This window comes from Dipodomys merriami, unplaced genomic scaffold (genome assembly GCF_024711535.1).
Source record: "Dipodomys merriami isolate MVZ:Mamm:240054 unplaced genomic scaffold, mDipMer1.0.p SCAF_15, whole genome shotgun sequence".
Lineage (NCBI taxonomy): Eukaryota > Metazoa > Chordata > Mammalia > Rodentia > Heteromyidae > Dipodomys > Dipodomys merriami.
The window spans coordinates 22,116,266-22,134,826 of NW_027202826.1; the positions used below are offsets into that span (position 1 = coordinate 22,116,266).

At 35.3% G+C, this 18,561-nt stretch overlaps 1 protein-coding gene and 1 pseudogene across 2 annotated transcripts; one reads left to right on the top strand and one right to left on the bottom strand.

Moving 5' to 3' along the window:
- Positions 1 to 79: 79 nt before the first annotated feature.
- On the top strand, positions 80 to 16,611 carry Aimp1 (aminoacyl tRNA synthetase complex interacting multifunctional protein 1). 2 transcript variants are annotated; one of them, XM_070022403.1, is made up of 7 exons: positions 80 to 167; positions 935 to 1,068; positions 2,282 to 2,395; positions 3,992 to 4,156; positions 5,353 to 5,564; positions 9,318 to 9,486; positions 16,375 to 16,611. In XM_070022403.1, exons 2-7 carry the CDS (start codon positions 960 to 962, stop codon positions 16,539 to 16,541), a joined length of 936 nt encoding a protein of 311 aa, XP_069878504.1. In that variant the 5' UTR covers positions 80 to 167; positions 935 to 959; the 3' UTR covers positions 16,542 to 16,611. The 2 variants fall into 2 exon arrangements, with proteins under 2 accessions (XP_069878504.1, XP_069878505.1); XM_070022404.1 differs by lacking the exon at positions 80 to 167 and adding an exon at positions 220 to 327.
- LOC138826787 (E3 ubiquitin-protein ligase TRIM13-like) lies at positions 6,659 to 7,849 on the bottom strand (annotated as a pseudogene).
- Positions 16,612 to 18,561: the final 1,950 nt, after the last annotated feature.

The window sequence follows — 18,561 nt, forward strand, 5'->3', positions numbered from 1 at the left end:
CGCTCCTGACGTCACACGCTCGCGACGCCACACTAAAGAAAGACCCAATACTTCGGTCTCCTCTGCCTCTTGCCCAACCGGGCGGCAAAATACCACAGAGGCGGCAGGGAGGAGCTGGCGTTATTGAGTGAGGGAAAGAAAGACTGAAAGAAGGGTGGATTTACATGGTAGGACTGTGCACCGGGAAGGACCGCCCTAATACAGGGTTGAATGTGTGGGGGCGCTCAGGCACGTAGCGCGGACAGCCCTGGGGGCCTTTCTCACTGCCACCCTTTGCGGGACCGAGTTCCCTGCCTGCTGGTGGACGAGGCTGGTCCTGGCTTCTCGGTGGGTGTGAGGGATATCGCGGAGGGTCTGAGGTGGGCTGGTGGTTAATCGAAGACGTCTCCCTTCCTCCATGCTTCTCCAGAATTAAGAGGACTGGGGGGCTGTGGGGGGCCGGTGCACCCAACTTGACGTAGGACGCTTGGCGTTTTCCTGAGGAACTTGTTGAGAAGTGCACACAGGGCCGAGGGGACGAAACCTCGGGATGCGTAGCTTCGCGAGCACGCTGACTTGGAAGTGAATGCGGAGGAAGGGTGAAACTCCTGGACTGAGCGAGTAATTACTGTGGCGCTGTATTCCAGGCACTGTGTCAGGCATTGAATCAAGATCAGGGAACGAAGCCTACTGACAAAACAGACTTAAAAAAGAAAGTCCTGTCCCTGATTCTCTGGCCAATGTTGATTCAGCTCAATGCTGAAGTGATCCAAAGTGATCATGTGTAAGGTAAACAGAAAGAACACCTGGTGTGGCTAATGGTGGTGAGTTGTTGCAGCTTTTGATCAGCTACAGCAGAAAGTGTTTTCCCCTCAGAATGCTTTTTTATTTTGTACTGTACCGTCGACTTCCTTCTTCCACAGAGTTAATTTATCGCGTTGGTTTATTAATTTAGGATTTTCTCGCGTTTTGTGGCGACAATGGCAAGTAATGATGCTGTTTTGAAGAGACTGGAGCAGAAAGGTGCAGAGGCAGATAAAATCATAGAATATCTTAAGCAGCAAGTCTCTCTTCTTAAGGAGAAAGCAAGTAAGAAAATTTATAAATCTCTAAGCAGATGCTTGATGAATTATGTCGCATGAGGGGTTACAAAGGAAGGAAATTGGGTGAAATCAGTCTTGAATCAAATTTTGGCTCTCACCTTTTGTAGAATATACTTTCATATTACTAACTGCTAAAGTTTATGCAGAAATTTCTACTACTACGTACAAATTTCTACTACTACGTACCAAATTTCTATTTTCAGGACTTAATTTGGTCTGGGATTGGTTTGGTCAAATACACACTTTTTTTAAAAAAAATCTTAATAACTAGTGTTAAGTGTCATGATAAAGTTCAGAAATTTTTGTAGCTCCTAATTGAAATAAATTTTTTACCACATAATGTTAAGAATGGCTTGCAGAACACTATTTTACTTAGGCTAAACGCTGGAAAGTTCTGTGGGATATGAGACAGATCACTGTTTTGCAGGACTAATCACCACTTTGTCAGTCATCTGGCATCCACAGATCCTACCCTGTTTTCATTGGGGTTAGTATTGTTCCCTATGTGGGATTTTAAAAATAAATGAAAGTGCACATATGTGTGTGTGTGTGTGTGTGTGTGTGTGTGTGTGTGTGTGTGTGTATACACTCATATATATATACATGTACATATATAGATGAGATAGTATATATATACATATATATCTTTTTTAAATTTTATTTTATTTTTTTTTGGTTGTCAAAGATAATGGGCCTCTACTACTTGGGCCATGCTTTCAGCCCCTTTTGCTTTAGTTGTATTTTGAATAAGGTTTCACTTTTTTCTTCAAGCTGGCAAGGCCTGTGGTCTTCCTTTCACACATCCTACATGGCCCTGTATAACACACCTGTACCAGAGCTTATTGGTTTGGTTGGGGCCTTGTTAACTTTACTTTTGCTTGAGCTGTCTTCAAACCTTGACCCTCCAGATTTCCACTTTCCCAAGTAGCTGTGTTTCTAGGACTGAGCCACCATCCCTGGCTTATATCATTCTGTATTCTGATTAGAGCATTCACAGAGTTTTAGTACTTTTTAGAGTAGAAGTGGTTTGTGGAACCAGTCCCCAAAGGCTATCAAAGGATAACTGTATCAGGTTGTTTTAAGTATTAAGTTGAAAAAATAACTAGCTGTTATTGTATATCAGTCATGTTCTTTTCAAATAGTATTCAAAAGAACTTTGAAAATAAATACACATTTTAACTGGGTTTCTTCTATCACAGTTTTGCAGGCAACTTTGAGAGAAGAGAAAAAACTTCGAGTAGAAAATGAGAAATTAAAGAAAGAAATTGAAGAATTAAAACAAGAGCTAATTCAAGCAGAAATTCAAAATGGAGGTGATTAAATATAGAAATGATAGATTGTTTTCATTTATAATATTATATCACTTATTTAAGCATATGTTTATCTTCCCCTCACAGCTTTCACTGAGCATTCCTCCTCCTTTACAGAAGAGAAAAAGGAGACTTAGAAAGTGTCAATTATCTTACCCAAAGCCATGTAAAAAGTGGTAAAGCTGGGGCTCAAAAACCCATACTTTTAGTTTTTGTACTGCAGTGTAATCATCACTGCACTTTCTATTGAATATTTAGCAAAAAATAGCCATAGTAGTATTTATTAACATAACGAAGAGCCTTGTGTGCTAAGCTGTGTATTGTCTTCTTCTTAAAAATATTTGTGTATAAACCCTATTTTATCCATGAAGAAAATGAAGCTTAGAGGTGGAAAGTTATTTGCCTGAAATCATAAGTTTTCTTAGTTATTCAATCATCAGATAGTTATCATTTCGATTATTATTGTTAATACAATTTTAAATTTTGTTGAATTTTAAGTTTCTTGATAATTTTATGGAGCAGTATTTCTGTTACTAATTTCAGGTACTCATTTAGACATTTGTTTATGTTTGGTTCCTTTTTACCATTAATTCAGTAGCCAGTAATTTTGCCTGAATTTTGACTAAGTAGTTTGATTAACTTTTACTTAGTCAAATTATTTTGAATTTTGTACAGACTCTGCCCTTAGAAACTCATATATTAATTTCTCTAAATAAAAGTAAGGGCAAAAGATCAATGATTTAAGCTAGGGAAAATACTTTAGTCAATGGAAAATTTCAGACTGGTACATCCTTTCAAAGTCTAGTTGGTTTGGATTACAGGTATGAAATTAAGTAAACAGTTAAAATATTAGTAGTGGGAAACCTGGAATTCTTGTCTCTCAAGGTAAGAAAAATTACGAGAAGCTACACCAGAATTCCTCATGCGATTTTTCAATTTTCACTGTATTGCTTTTAACACTTCAAAACATTGAGAAAGGTTTTGCCTTTTTACAAAGTTAATTTTGACAGAGGTGGAGATAAATAATGCTATCTATCACTGTTTGTGATGGGGTAATTTGGCTCAGATTTATCAGCTGAAAGATGGCAACATGAATAGAAAGTTTATCTGAGGCTACTTAGAATTACACGAGTCAATTTACATAAAGTATTTTGGAAGTGTTTGGGATATAATAATTCCATGATCAACCTTAGCTGTTGTTAATAACCATAATTTTCCTACTTTAGCAAATAATAATTGGAAATCATGCCTTCGTCTTTTTTATATCTATATAATAGTTAAAATATACCTAATTTCTTAGCAGTTGTTCTATAAGCCCAGATAATAGATAATTACATGTATTGACTTTTCTTTCTTTATTTCTTTTTTCTTCTTTATCTCTTTTATTTTCTTCCATCAGGCTCATGGCATGACTTAAATTGTAGAACACCAGTTAGGAAAGCATGAGGTCTAAAGATGAATCACAAGTCCTATAATTTTTCTTTTAAAATGAAAAACTCAAAAAGAGTTAGTAACATTTAGAATTCACCAAGCCATGTTTGTTTTACCTTGCCTGTAGGTTTAATTTAAGTGACATTTTCTGTTTTACTTTCTTATTAGTGAAGCAAATACCACTCCCGTCTAGTACTCTGCTGCAAGGTAATTCTCCAGCTTCTGAAAATATGGTACAGTCTACACCAGTAGCTATCTCTTCTGGTCCCAAAGAACAGATAAAAGGAGAGGGAGGAGAAGAGAAGAAGGTGAAGGAGAAAGCTGATAAGAAAGGTATTTTTAATTGTTAGACTCATTTGACTCTTGACTATCTATTATTAGATGCTAACATTTTTTATGATAATTATGTTATCAAAAGGAAAGTTGACACTTGTATGAGCTAGAATAAGATAATAAACAATATAGAAATTGAGTGTTTAAGGATATTTGAATGTTAACTATATTGATGGTAGAAGTGTAGCATGTTAGACAGAAGGATCATCATAAGTGAAAAAGTTACAGATTAAATGTAGGAATCCATGTGTAATTTTATTGACAAAATTCTGGTCTAGATTTGGGACATAGTTTCAAAGAAATCACTGGTAGAAGTTGTTCAAAGTAGAATCTTTGTAAGTAAAATAAGTTTTTTATTTTGATTTTACATTCTTTTTGACAGAAAAGCTAGTTATAGACTTACATAGTCTAAATCTCTTTTTTTTTTTTTTTTTGCCGGTCATGGACCTGAACTCTGGGCCATGGTCTAAATCTTTGAAGGTTACATTTTGACTAGTTAAAGTGATCAGATATTAATAGATAATGTAATAGATAATATAAATCAAAGCAGTCTTATTAAACCATTAGAATAAAATATTTATTTTCTGCTCAAATACTTGCTGTGAATAAACTCAAGTATGCAATCTAAGGGAGAATTTAACAGATGGTAAAATTCACTGTATTCTTATATATAACTGGTGAGAATATTCATCTGCAAATATCATTTCACTGTAATTTTTTCTATATTTAGCAACTTATTGTGAGGCTTTTCCTCCCTAAATATAGGCTTTTTTTTTTTTTTTTTGGTGCTTTCCAGAGTCCATTCACTAATTTATTAAAAGATTTTTTCACTGGCCTTGCTTCAGAGAAAGGTCAACCTGTCTATAAAAGGCCTGTGGTAAATACATTACTCTTTTTGCATCTGAAGATTTCTGTCACAACCATTTGATACTGCTGTAGTGTGAATTATCCCTGGACAAAATAAATATGAATGGTGTTCCACAAAAATTTTACAGCTCAGCATCAGGCTAGATTAGAGAAATAGCTAAAATAGTGTTCAAGATTTTATGACTTGAATAATTTTTCTTTTGTCACTAGGTGAAAGTAGGAGATAAATGTTCTTTTCCTTTTCCTTTTATGCTTGTCAGTTTTGGTTCTTGGGGGTTTTCATTTTTTTTTTTTTTTTCTGGTGCCACCCATTCTTAAATCCTTTTTAGGAGAGAAGAAGGAGAAAAAACAGCAAGCCTTAGCAGGAAGTGCTGACTCTAAACCAATAGATGTGTCCCGTTTGGACCTTCGAATTGGTTGCATTCTTGCTGCCAAAAAACACCCAGATGCTGATTCTTTATATGTAGAAGAAGTAGATGTTGGAGAAACAGCCCCAAGAACAGTTGTCAGTGGGCTGGTGAATCATGTTCCTCTCGAACAGGTAATCTGTACAGCTAACATTTGTTACAACAAAGTCCTTCTTGTTTGTCTGTCTTTAACCTATCTCATGTCTATGTGATCAGTTCATGTGATCAATTTGAATGTGTAAATATTATAAAAAGGTGTCTATAGTCAACGAAAACTTGAAAAACATCTGTTCATATTCACTATGCTGCTTTTTTGTCCTTCTGAACCTATATAAATCCATACATTCATTTATATTGAAGATATAAGTATTTATTGGGCATTTGCTTTGTACCAACCACTACTCCAGACAAAAAATATATATATACAGCTGCAAGAGTTGATAGGTAGACAGCCAGATAGATTTAAAGCAAAAGAGTTCTGCCTTTATAAAATTCAGATCCTTCTGAGAGAGTCAGAAACTTATCAATACATAAGTGAAAAGTAAATAGTAATTAGTGCCAAGAGAATAAATTTGGGGAAAGAATCCAGGATGTACTGAAGCCACGATGGTGCTACCATTTATAAAGTAGTCAGAGAAGGCTTTGTAAAGAAAGTGATATTTGAGTAAAAGTATAAGAAAATGAAGAAGGCAAGTCAAGTGTCCTTTGGGCAGAACATTTCCTGCAGCCCTGTGACAATATATACCTTTGATGTCTAAGGACTATCAGTTCTGTGACAAGAACAGAGTAAATAAGGAGGAAAGTCATGGGAGATCAGAGATATGGGTACCAAATGACTATTGGAGAGATCATTGTAAAGATTTTAACTTTTGTTCGGAACAAGGAGAAAGCTATTGGTGGGGTTTTCAGCAAACTAATAGCAGGGTTCGCCTCATATTTTATTCTTACTATTCTTTGGGTACAGAGGTGATAGAATTAAGATTAGTAAAGAAATTTATAAAGTGTAATAGATTTGGCACATGGGTGGGCTTTTTTGTTTTCTATTAGTTGGGTTTTTTCACTTTTATCTTTATTTTTACCAAATTTGAACATGTATACACATTATTTTAAACAGAAAAACTTTTGGAAGAAAATGACTGGAATCTTGACTAAATCTGAGTTACTATCCTTTTATCAATTTCTATCCATTTGTTTTTTACAAGAAAAAAACTGCAGAGCTAAAGAGATTTTATAGTAGTTTATATTTGCACACAAATTCTGCCCAATTGTTCAATACCACCAAAGTAAAATTCTTAACTCTTTCACTGAAAATGAAAAACACGTCTGCCACTTGTTCCCAGTATAAAACTGATTGTTCTATAAAACCAGCTGACTTAGTCAGATAATAACTGGAGTTTGAGAGATGGCCTTCCACCTTGCCAGTTCATCAAATAAAGACCATTCTAGGAATAAGGTAGGATAGAAAAAAATAAGGCCAAGCAGAAGGACTACTATAAATAGCTGGTAGAAGCTCCAGGGAATCTTGCTAATGCATGTGCCAGTGTCTTGAGGTGAAGAAAGTTTATCCACATCTGTTAGTTTTATGTCCTCCCACTGACTAGTATCAAAATTCTTCATTAAAGGGCTTGAGGACAAATTAGAGGGAGCCAAAGGAGTTTCCTTGATTACTTTGATTTTCTCCCTGAACTTTTGCATCTGCTGCCGAAATATAATCAGTTCTGACACATCCTGAAAGCCTCGGCAATGTTAAATGCCATTTGTTGCTCCTGCAAGATGGCACTAAGTTTGTTGATCTCCGGATCATAGGCTTGCATGAATGCAAGTTTCATGGTCTCAAAGTCAGACAGGATTTCATTCTTCTTTTGATCCAAAGTGTGTTGCAACTTCTCAAAAATTTCCTTCACTTTATCTGAATCTTTAGTCAGTAATTGTAGGGCTTTCCTCTTGCTAGTTTCTAAGGTATCTAAGCAAGAAAGAGCAGGTCTCAAAACTCTGAAAGAGGGACTCAAAGGCATCCCTTTCCTGAGGATAGGCATCTTCAGTAGAACAGAAGACATGTTTGGTGTGGTCATTCTGAGTAGCACAGATCCCACAAATCAGCTGCATATCAGCTAAGCAGAAAATATTGAGAGGCTGGCCCAAGTGTTCTTTGCACTCTGGCATTTTGGGAGATATCTTGATTTTGTTATATTTCTCCACACACAATACCCTTCAGGGAGTAAATGACCTGTAAACTATTGACTCCAGTAGCTGAAGGTTCTTTACAGCACTTAGAGCACTTGAATGGAGATGGTCTCCACATTTCCCTCTAAGAGACCTTCCAAGCATTTTTTGCAGAAGTTTTGTGAGCAAGGCAAAACTCTAGGATCATCAAACAGACTGCAACAATTGGGCAGGTGAGATCTTCAAGCAGCTCCATCACATCCTCCATCCCCAGCAATCAGGTGTTTTCAGCAGGATTATTATTTCCCAGGGCAAAGCAATCATGGTTTCTTTCTCATTTTGGCTGACAGGCTAGAGGCTGATTACTAGACTTGGTCTTCATTTAACTAGCAGTTTGATGTACAGCATTTCAGATGCAGCTTCTGGCTTGAAACACAGAACTTTAGGCATATCTTGTAGGGAGACCAAAAAAAAAAAGACGCTCTAACATTCTATGCAATACTCCTTTGACCCTGTCAGCGTCGGGGCTGGGAACGAGGCCCTGTTATTTGGGTTTGAATGCAGTGCCTCATGCTTGCTAGGCAGGTGCCCTGCTGCTGGAGTCATCCCTCCAACCCTTTTGGCATTATTGAAGTAGAGTCTCACTTTTTCCCTGGATTTCCAGTCCTGGCCCTCAATCTTTCTATTATGAGTAGCTAAAAGGACAGGTGTGTACCACCACATCCAGGTTTTTATTGATTAAGATGGTAATCTTCTAAATGTTTTGCCCTGGTTGGCTTCAGATTGCCATTCTCATTTCAGCCTCTCTGGTAGCTAGGATTACAGCTGTGAGCCACCACACCTTGCTACTGTTTTTTCCTTTCCTTTTTAACATTCACATCTTCTTCATACCTTTTTTTTCACATTCCTGCCAGTACTAGGATTTGAGCATTATACTTGTTCCAGCATGCTTTACAATTTAAGCCGTACCTCCAACCTGCTTTTTTGTTGTTTATTTTTTTTCTTCCCTGAAACTGTTCTAATGTGTTTTTCATTTTTAAACTCATTGAAAACATTTAAAGAACTACATAGCTTATTTTTGCTAGTTTGGGAAAAATAAGTATTGCAATTTAGCAGATTACAAAAAAATTCTGTTCATTTCTATAACAAATTATAGAAGTAATCCTAAATGTTAATTGTAATATGCATGACACTTGGATGATTAAATGATTATTCTCTAAGAAAGAAAGGACTGGGGTTTTTACCAAGCATTTCTGAGTCTATCCCCAGTATCACAAAAAAAAAGAATGAAAGAAGGAAGGGAAAGAAGAAGAGTAAGAGAGAAAGAAATCTAGGAAATACTAGACGTGACCTAATGTTTACAGAATAAAATGAACATGTATAAATGAGTGCATTTATTTTCATGTTAATGCTAGTCTAAATGTTTTACATGTATGTAATGATTTAATCCTATGACAACTTTCAGTAAAATTCATTGTTACTTCCCTCGTAATTCAAGGTTCATCCAACTCAGCTGTTTGTGTAATCATGCGATAGATAGCTGTTTAACTGAAAGGTCTGTGCTTTTCAACCATAATGCTCTGTCAGTTTTCATATTTATGCAATGATTCATAATAAGAGTGAAGGATACATCCATAAATTTCATATTTAACCTAGTAAGTATTCTTTGCTCTTTTAGATGTGCCCATTCTACATCTGTAGTCACCAGTTTATTTTCTACACAGATGCAAAATCGGATGGTGATTTTACTTTGTAATCTGAAACCTGCAAAGATGCGAGGGGTATTATCTCAAGCAATGGTGATGTGTGCCAGCTCACCTGAGAAAGTTGAAATTTTGGCTCCTCCAAATGGATCTATTCCTGGAGATAGAATTACTTTTGATGCTTTCCCTGGTAAGTGTGTACTGATTTTAAAATAGGTTGGGAGTCACTTGTGATTTCAAGTATTTTCATGAAATGACCATTATTAAATGGTATTGAGTGTTTTTGAGATTGGCTAATGATGACACATTGAGCCTAACCATGTAACTATCTTTCTCTGTGAACACATACAATAAATCAGACTACAGAGAGTCTTTGTTGTGGATAATGTACTAATATTAATACATTGTAGAACAATGTGACTTCAATATACAACAAATTATTGTTTTGCAAAACACTTAAGATGTAGACTATCTCAGGCTGCAACTCAAAATGACAAAGTTCAAATATGTGTGAAATACACATACTTCTTAAAAACTAACAATATATTTATATATGCTTTACTTTGTTCTAGGAAATAGAGAAAATGTCTAACTTTAAATTATTTCAGTTGGACACCAGTGGCTCACACTTGTAATCCTAGCTACAGAGGAGGCTGAGAGGTGAAGGACTTGTAGTTTGAAGCCAGCCTAGGCAGAAAAGTCTGTAAGACTCCCATGTCCAATTAGTCAGCAAAATGTTGAACTAGAGATATGGTTCAAGGGTCAGTTATAAGCAATAAAGCAAAGCAAGAGCTGGAGGCCCTGAGGTCAAGCCATGTACTAGCCCCTCTCCCCTTCCAGGGTCACTTATTTGACAATGTAAAAAAATAAAATATTTCATATTATTTGATTTTTTTCCAGTAAAAATCCTGAAACAGAAGAAACTAATATTTGAGAAAGTTTATTGAACTGTTTATTTATTTGTACTTTTTCAGTAGTGGTATTGGGGTTTGAACTTGGGTCCTTTTCCTTGCCTAGGCATGTACTCTTCCTCTTCACCACATTCAAATTCTTTTGTTGTTGTTTTAATTGCTTTTGGGGATAGGAGCTCATGTATCTGGCCAGGTCAGCCTGCTTCTTCTCAGGTAGATCACATGATAGGATCTCTTCACTGTGCTCAGTTAACAATTGAGACTGTGTCTTGCTAATTTTTTGCTTAAACTGGCCTTGTCCCATGATCCTTCCATTGTCTACCTCCCAAGTAGTTAGGACTACAGGTGTGAACCACCAACAATAGGCTCAAATAGGCTCTTGAAACAAAAGAGAAAGGGTAAAATAAGTATTTGTTTCATAAAAGAGTAAAAACTGCCAGGCACTGGTGACTCATACCTGTAATGCTAGCTACTCAGGATGCTGAGATCAGAGGATTGTGGTTTGGAGCCAGCCTGGGCATGATACTTTAATCTCCAATAAACTACCAAAAAAGCTGGAAGTAGAGAGCACCAGTCTTGAGTACAAAGGTCAGGGACAGTGCCCATAGAGTTCAAGCCTTGGTACCAGCAAAAAAAAAAAACAGTTAAAAACATTGTGAGATTTTAAAAAAAGTTAAAAGGTAAAAGTGAAAGCAGAATTATGTTGAATGATCAATGTTAATTTGGAGCTATTTTAAAAAAATACTTTTTACTGGAATAACAAGACTGATATTATATAGGCATTAAAAAAAATCATGTGGTAACTGTTTGATAAAATATTAGAATATGAGGAGATTTAGGAGGTTTAATGTTGGAAGAATAAGAAAATATGGGTGAAAATATGGATCAAATAACTGTAACCAAAAGTAGACTTTGGAAAGCAGAATATTTTATGTAAGTTCTGTGGCTTTGAATATCTATCTATCTATCTATCTATCTATCTATCTATCTATCTATCTACTGAATAGCAACTATACTTCATAATCTGTGCTACATGAATCATTTTCTCTTTGTGTGAAAAGTTCCCAGTCTAGATGATTTCTCAAAGAAACTGTATAACTTTAGATTCTGAGTTTGTAATCAGCACTCTTCTGCAATATCAGAACACTTCCCAAACTTCCTACTCTGGATGAAGCTGTCACCTGTATTTAATCTAAAACTATTTAGAAGCCTCATTCACTAAATTTGAATAAGCGACAAATTGTTTTTCTTTAAGTAAGCTGAGTAAAGCAGCAAAAATAAGTGATCCTGATGTGCCTTTCCAGATTAACATTTTCCTTTTTGTTTAAGGATTACTATTTTTAAAGCTTTATTCTTTTATATAAATTGTAAAGTCAGTTATTTAAAACTAAAAAACTTCTTTAACCTTTCCCCTTCCCCCATTTTTTTTTTCCTTTTAAAAATTTGGGACTAACAGCCCAGTGAACCCTAGTTCTAACTTAGTTGGTAGAAGAATTAAACCACAGAGAGTCCCTAAGCACTAGTACTGTAGCATTTTGTTCATTGACTTGTTGCTTGAGATAATTAATGTGGACTAATTTCATTAATGAAGGCTATAGTTCTTGCTTATTTATTTAGCAGAATTAGTAGATAGATAGTTTCACCATTTGAATCTAGTTACTGTGGAATAAATTGAAAAAATTAAAAAAACATGTGTGTGTATATATATATAGATAGATATATCTATATCTATCTATCTATATATCTTTTTAGTTATCTACTCACCTGCTATTTGAAATGCTAATGACCCAGCATGGATTAATTGCCTTTGTTTTATTAAAGCATCTTTCATTCTGTTTGACTGGTTGCTTGTATGTGCATGCTTTTTAAGTTCTATACTCTAGTATTTTTTTTCACATTTTCCCTTTGTTCTCAAGTACTTTATGAGCAGGAGGTAATATTTGTAAAGTGAAAGAAGACAAAAATCCAACTTTAAAACAATCATGAGATTATTTAAATTATTTTCTAACATTTAAATATTTCACCAAGCAGGATGATATCAAGTAGTTAATAAAGTTTGATCTGTTAGTAGTCATATTCCATATGCTTCCATACCAGCTACTATTGCTACAGCAGTATTTAAAATACCATGCAACAAACCTGCTCATGATTTATCAGTGATTTTTTTTTTTTTTGCATCTTGTTTTGCATTGTAAGACTTAAGGTTCTGCTGATAAATTTCGATATATACTTGGTGTGCTTAGTGTTTAGGGAGTGAAATCTTACATTTGTTGAAAGTAGTATAGAAATTACAAATCATCTTTGAATTGCAGTTTGGACTTGAACATACTTACTGATTTTTTCCAATTACAAAGCCAGAAATTCCCTAGAAGTTAGAAGATGCCAAGTAATATGTTTATAACAATAGCTACAATTTTTCTCACCCACAGAACACCTTTGAGAATCTTAAATGTGAAAACTATAAATTTTAGTATTTAAATGTGGTAATTGGTCCCTAAATCCCCAAGCAAATAACCTGAAATCGGGGTTCCAGCTAAGAGACAAAGGCACAGCTCTTTTTGAGACTGCATTCTTCATGGTCTAATAATAAATAGGAATTTACATTCTGACTTGCATGGTTGAGCTTATTTCCATTGATATTGAATCTTACTAATATCTATTAGTAGTTAATCACAAAGCCTAAATTTAGCTTTGAATTTAAAAAAAAAATACTATATGTACTTGGTTTCTTATCGCTGAAATCCATTTTAGGCAGGTTTCTTTCCCACCTATTTCAGAGCCGCTTAGGTTAAGATTACCAATGTCCTAGTTCTTGGTCCTTAACTCACTGGGCAAAACTTCTGGCCGCACTCCTGGTTCTCTTGCTTCACTTCATCTTTTTTTGCTGATTCCTCCCCCCACCCCCTCACTTCTCTGACCTCTTATTGGTGTACATCAGAACTAGGTCCTGAGCTTCTTCTTTTTTCTCTTCATGCTATCCATTTAGTGTTTTGGGATTTTTTCCCCCCAAATCTGCCTGTGTAGCTTAATGGACTCTCACATCTCACCGGAGAGATACTACATCTTGTGTCTCAGTCCCCCCAGGAATCGCCTTTTCCACAATATTTTCCCACTAGTTTGGTAGCAACTCTATTCTCCCAGTTCTTTATCTGATTTTCTTCTTCTAGCCTGCATCTTTTTCAGAAAATGCTAGTGGCTCTGTTTTCTGAGCATATGTAGATTAATTGTCAGGGTCTCCACCATTCCCATCCTGGTCCCCATGTGAACACTTCTTATCTGCGTGACTGCAGATACTTTCTAACCCATCTCTCTACTTTCCCCGTTATCTTTCTGCCATCTAAAATGATATAGGTCTTATTTTATTATTCTGCTTAACTCTACTTACAGACTTTCCTTTTGGGTCATGCCATTTCCTGCTACAAGCCCAGATTCTTAGCATGGTTTTATGTTACCTCATTAATCTCATGTGTTCCAAGTTTTCCTTGCTTATTCCACATGAGCCACTGGCTCTTTTTCCAGATAGCTACATCACTTGCTATTTCTTTTTACCCAGGTCTTTCAGATATCATCTGCTTTGCTTTATTTTTCTCCAAATACGTATTCCTAGCTAATAATACTATACATTATTTATTGTCTGCCCACATGAAAACTGAACATCATGAAATCAGGATTTTTCTTTTTTTATTATTTATTACTGTAGTTTTAGCATATTGAAGTATATTTGGAATAAAAGAGTTTATTAAATTGGTCAATTAAAAGGAAACTTAGTAGTAAAACAGTTCTTAAAAATATATGCTTGAGGGCTGGGAAGGTGGCTCAGTGGTAGAGAGCTTGCCTTGCATGCCTGAGGCCCTGGGTTCGATTCCTCAGCACCACATAAGCAAAAAAGAAAAAAGCCGGAAGTGGCGCTGTGGCTCAAGTGGTAGAGTGCTAGCCTTGAGCTGAAGAGCTGAGGGACAGTACCCAGGCCCAGAGTTCAGACCCCATGACCTGACCCCCCCAAAAAAAATATACGCTTTAAAAGAGGTGGGGATGTGGGGAAAGCCATCTACATTTATTACTGCCCAAATCATTTTTTTTGGATAATTTTTTTTTTAATTGTGAGAATACCGTACAAAGGAGTTACAATTACATGGGCAAGATAGCGAGTACATTTCTTATCAAGCATTGTTGCCTCTTCTTTGTTTCCCCTTTCCATCCCTTCCCATACTCCCCCACCTGATCCTCCCCCCCCCCCCCCACCAAAGTTGTAAAGTTTGTTTTTTGACATAACGACTTGTACATCTCATTGTTGCAATGGGTCCACCTGTATCCCTAGTTAAACGATTTGTTTTTTGCCCTTCCACTCCACAAATTATACCAACATCAAATACAGTGAAAGCAGGGGTTATACTGTGGGGGAGGGACATACAAAGCAACATAGAAATCATCTTATGAATATGTTAGCAGCAATTGCATGAAAGAAAAAAAAATATTTGAATACTTATCTTGGGGTTCATTTCCCTAATATCAACTTATCTGACCTTTTCTGCTTGACTCAGACATATACTAGTTATTGCAAATAAGGGAAACCATGGGACCTATGTTTCTTTGGGCCTGGCTTACTTCACTTAATATAATTTTTTCCAAGTCTTTTGCCCAAATCATCTCTATCAAACTGAAAAACCATTTTTTCTATTATTAGTTTTTTGAATTAATTGACTCCTTATTTTCAGTTCTCTATGTGTGTATTCATACTTGTGAATATGAATTCACATATATTAGTTACAATAATAGTTATAATGATCATAATTCATATATTCAGGTATTCAAACATAAAATAATTAAGTTGGTACCAAGCTAATCTTGGCCATACCAAATAGTAAGGGGAATTTGATCAGTGAACATGCATTGTATAAGAATGACCTTACTAGAATGTAATTTCTGATTCCATACTTTGCATGCTAGAATTTTTTTCCTTTTAATGGTTTTAAATGTTAAACAGATGTTCTCCATTCTTTATACCTGTACAAACTTTTGTAGATTTTTTTTTCTATAATTTTCTGTGGTTTGTTTTTTTTTAAAGAATAGATTGGCCTACAGTAATTTGTGAATTCGTTCTCTTGCAATATATATAAGCATCCCTAAATGGTGACTATTGGCAGAGGCTCTACAGTCTTAGCTTAAACTTCTACTGCTCTCATTTGCCTTTTGATGGCATGTCAGAATAAAAGGTTAGGGAAATAAGATCTAGAAGGAAGAAGATTATAACACAGGAATGAGAGCAAACCTCTTGGGAAGATATGAATCATTAAACAAAAAGTAAATTCTTAAAGCATTAGGTGGGAGATATGGGAGATGACTCAGCCTCTTCTTTCAAACTAGCTTTGTACCCACACCAAGTAGTATATTTAAAAAAAAAACATTTTAAGCAAACAAGAAAGTTCACATCAAATCTGTGATACACTAAGGAAGCAATTTAGTCATTCATGTTGTATGTTGAAGTATAGATAAAGCATAGGTACTTTCCAGTTGTAAAATATAAAACATCAAAATTTCTCATCCTCAAAATTTTTCTTAATAAGGAATAATAAAATTAACATCTTACATTTTTCTTTAATAATTTGGAGAACAAATTCTTAAGCTCTATTACCTGAAAAGATGCTTGTTAGAAAAGTTAAAGAAAAAAAAAGCCAGGAGCCAGTGGCTCATGCATGTAATCCTAGCTAGGCTGATATCTGAATATCACGATTTGAAGCCAGGTTGGGCAGGAAAGGCTGTGAAACTCATATCCTCAATTAACTGCTAGAAAAAACTGGAAGTGGGGCTGTGGCTCAGAATGGTAGAATGCTGGGCTTGAGTACAAAAGCTGAAGGACAGCTCCCAGGCCCTGAATTCCAAGCCCTATGACTGGAGGTTAAAAAAAAAAAAAATATATATATATATATATATATATATATATATATATGTATACATATATATCTATATCTATATCTATATATATATGTATATATGTGCACACATATATGTATATATATTTTAAAAGTCTTTGTTAATAAGGATATATTTCATTAATAAAAATACAAATATTAACATAAAAATAAAATGCTATTTTTTAAAAGACCATGTTTATTATGTAACTTTTTGTTGTTTTTTTTCCTCCTCCTTCACCTGCCTATCCCCAACAGGAGAGCCTGACAAGGAGCTGAACCCTAAAAAGAAGATTTGGGAACAGATTCAGCCTGATCTTTACACTAATAATGAGTGTGTGGCCACCTACAAGGGGACACCCTTTGAGGTGAAAGGAAAGGGTGTGTGTAGGGCTCAAACCATGGCCAACAGTGGAATCAAATAAAACAAATGTATTACTGAAATACATTGGAGAAAACTTTAAAGACAATAAAAAGGAATATATTTGTCACTTATACATAAAATATGACTGGCTCGTTTTTCTGTTCTCTTTCAGACTTAACTAGTCTTACCTTATATCTGTTGTTTTCAGATGATTAGGGAAAATACATGTTATATATGGGTTCTGATTATCATGGAAGGGGGAAATTACATGTTTTACGATTATTTTTCAGTGGGGATATTTATTGGCTAGTAGCTTATTTTTTTTCTTTCCACATTAAGATAACCGACCAGTAATACATAGTTCATTATTCATGAATACATCATACATAAAATGTCAAATCCTTGGCAAAATCAGCCTGTCGTTGCTAACAATTGTTGGTTATTTATTTTTTATTGTGAAAATACCATACAGAGGGGTTACAATTACATGAGCATAGAAATGAGTACATGTCTTATCAAGCATAGTTATACCTCCTCCTTTGTTTCCCCTTACCATCCCTTCCCTTCTCCCCCTGCTCCCCCAGCCGGATCCGCCCCCCCCCCCAACGTGTATTTTTTATTTTTATGCATGTACTGGGGCTTGAACCCAGAGCCTTATGCTCCCATGTTTTTTTTTTGCTCAATACTAGCATTCTACCACTTGAATCATACCTCCAATTTTTTTGCCTGTTAATTGGAGGTAAGAGTCTCAGACTTTTTGTGCCTAGGGTCACATTGACCTGTGACCTCATCTCAGTCTTCTGAGTAGCTAGGATTACAGGTGTGAGCAAGTGGGGCCAGAACTAGTTGGTTGCCTTTTTAACAAGCCATGCACTTTGTGATTCTTTGTGAATACAGTACACTAATTGTTGAAGTCCATCGTAAAACTAATGTGTAAGGGATAGGTAATTTATATCATGAATAACTTTTTTGGTTATATCCAGTTGTGTCAGTATTGGTTAATAACTAAAATTTTGCAATAATAATGAAAGTTGGAGTAGTTGGTGATGTTAAGATTCTCCATCTAAATTTGAGTGTTTTGGATACCAACATGGGAATAGGAAAGGATGACTTAAATATGCTTGTTTATTGCCCTTTTTTTTAGTTAAGAGTTTTCATTTGAATAAGTCTTGGCTGAGGAAAGACCCAGAAGAATAAAGTAATTGTTGATTTGAAAGTGAGCCATCTGGAACTTCAGAGTGTAAATTAATTATTGTATATTATATTGTTTTCACCCTTATGTATTCCCTAGTTTATTTTTCTTTTAGTCTCAACTTCCACCCCCTTACTAATTCTTTCTATTCCCAATTCCCTAGATTTCTAAGTAAAAAATATGTATTAATGTTATTTTCTGTCTTCATCAATATTATTTCCTATCTGGCAGTCTCTTGTCCTTAGCAACAGGAACAGAAACAAGCCTGGGGCTCAGTAATTGCAAGGAGAAAAAATAATCCTTTTTTAATGAAGGGCTAACTGCTTTCCTTATCTTTCCCATTGCTATATAATGCCTACATAATTTTCCCAACAGCAGTCATTAATATCTGTTTATTTCCTCTGTGGCATTCATATGATGAGCAAAATGTCAAGACTACTCATAACAGAATTCCACATTTGTTTTTATAAATTGCCTCATTTGAGTATCATACATTCCATAGAGAAAGGCTCTGAATGCATACATACCATTAAGTGTTCAGTCCAAGATTACATATTTGGCTGATTGTTGTTTATTTAAACCCATTCAAATTTTCACACCTGGAGACTTTGGAAAGAATGATACAGTCATCCAAAATCTGCATGAATAAATTTCTCTTTTAAGAGGATTGGTAAAAATTCAAAGTATAAGTTAAGCAAAAGAATGATTTTGTTGAAAGAATCTCTATCACCCATTTTCATATGGAATGATAACATTTTCTCTTAAAACTACATTCCTTGAAAAACATGCTTTGAAAAGAGACTTTCCTAAGTTTGATATGAGAATCAGGAATAACAATACTACTTGAAAATTTTGGCCTTCTTAAAATGAAATGTCTATCGGCAAATTC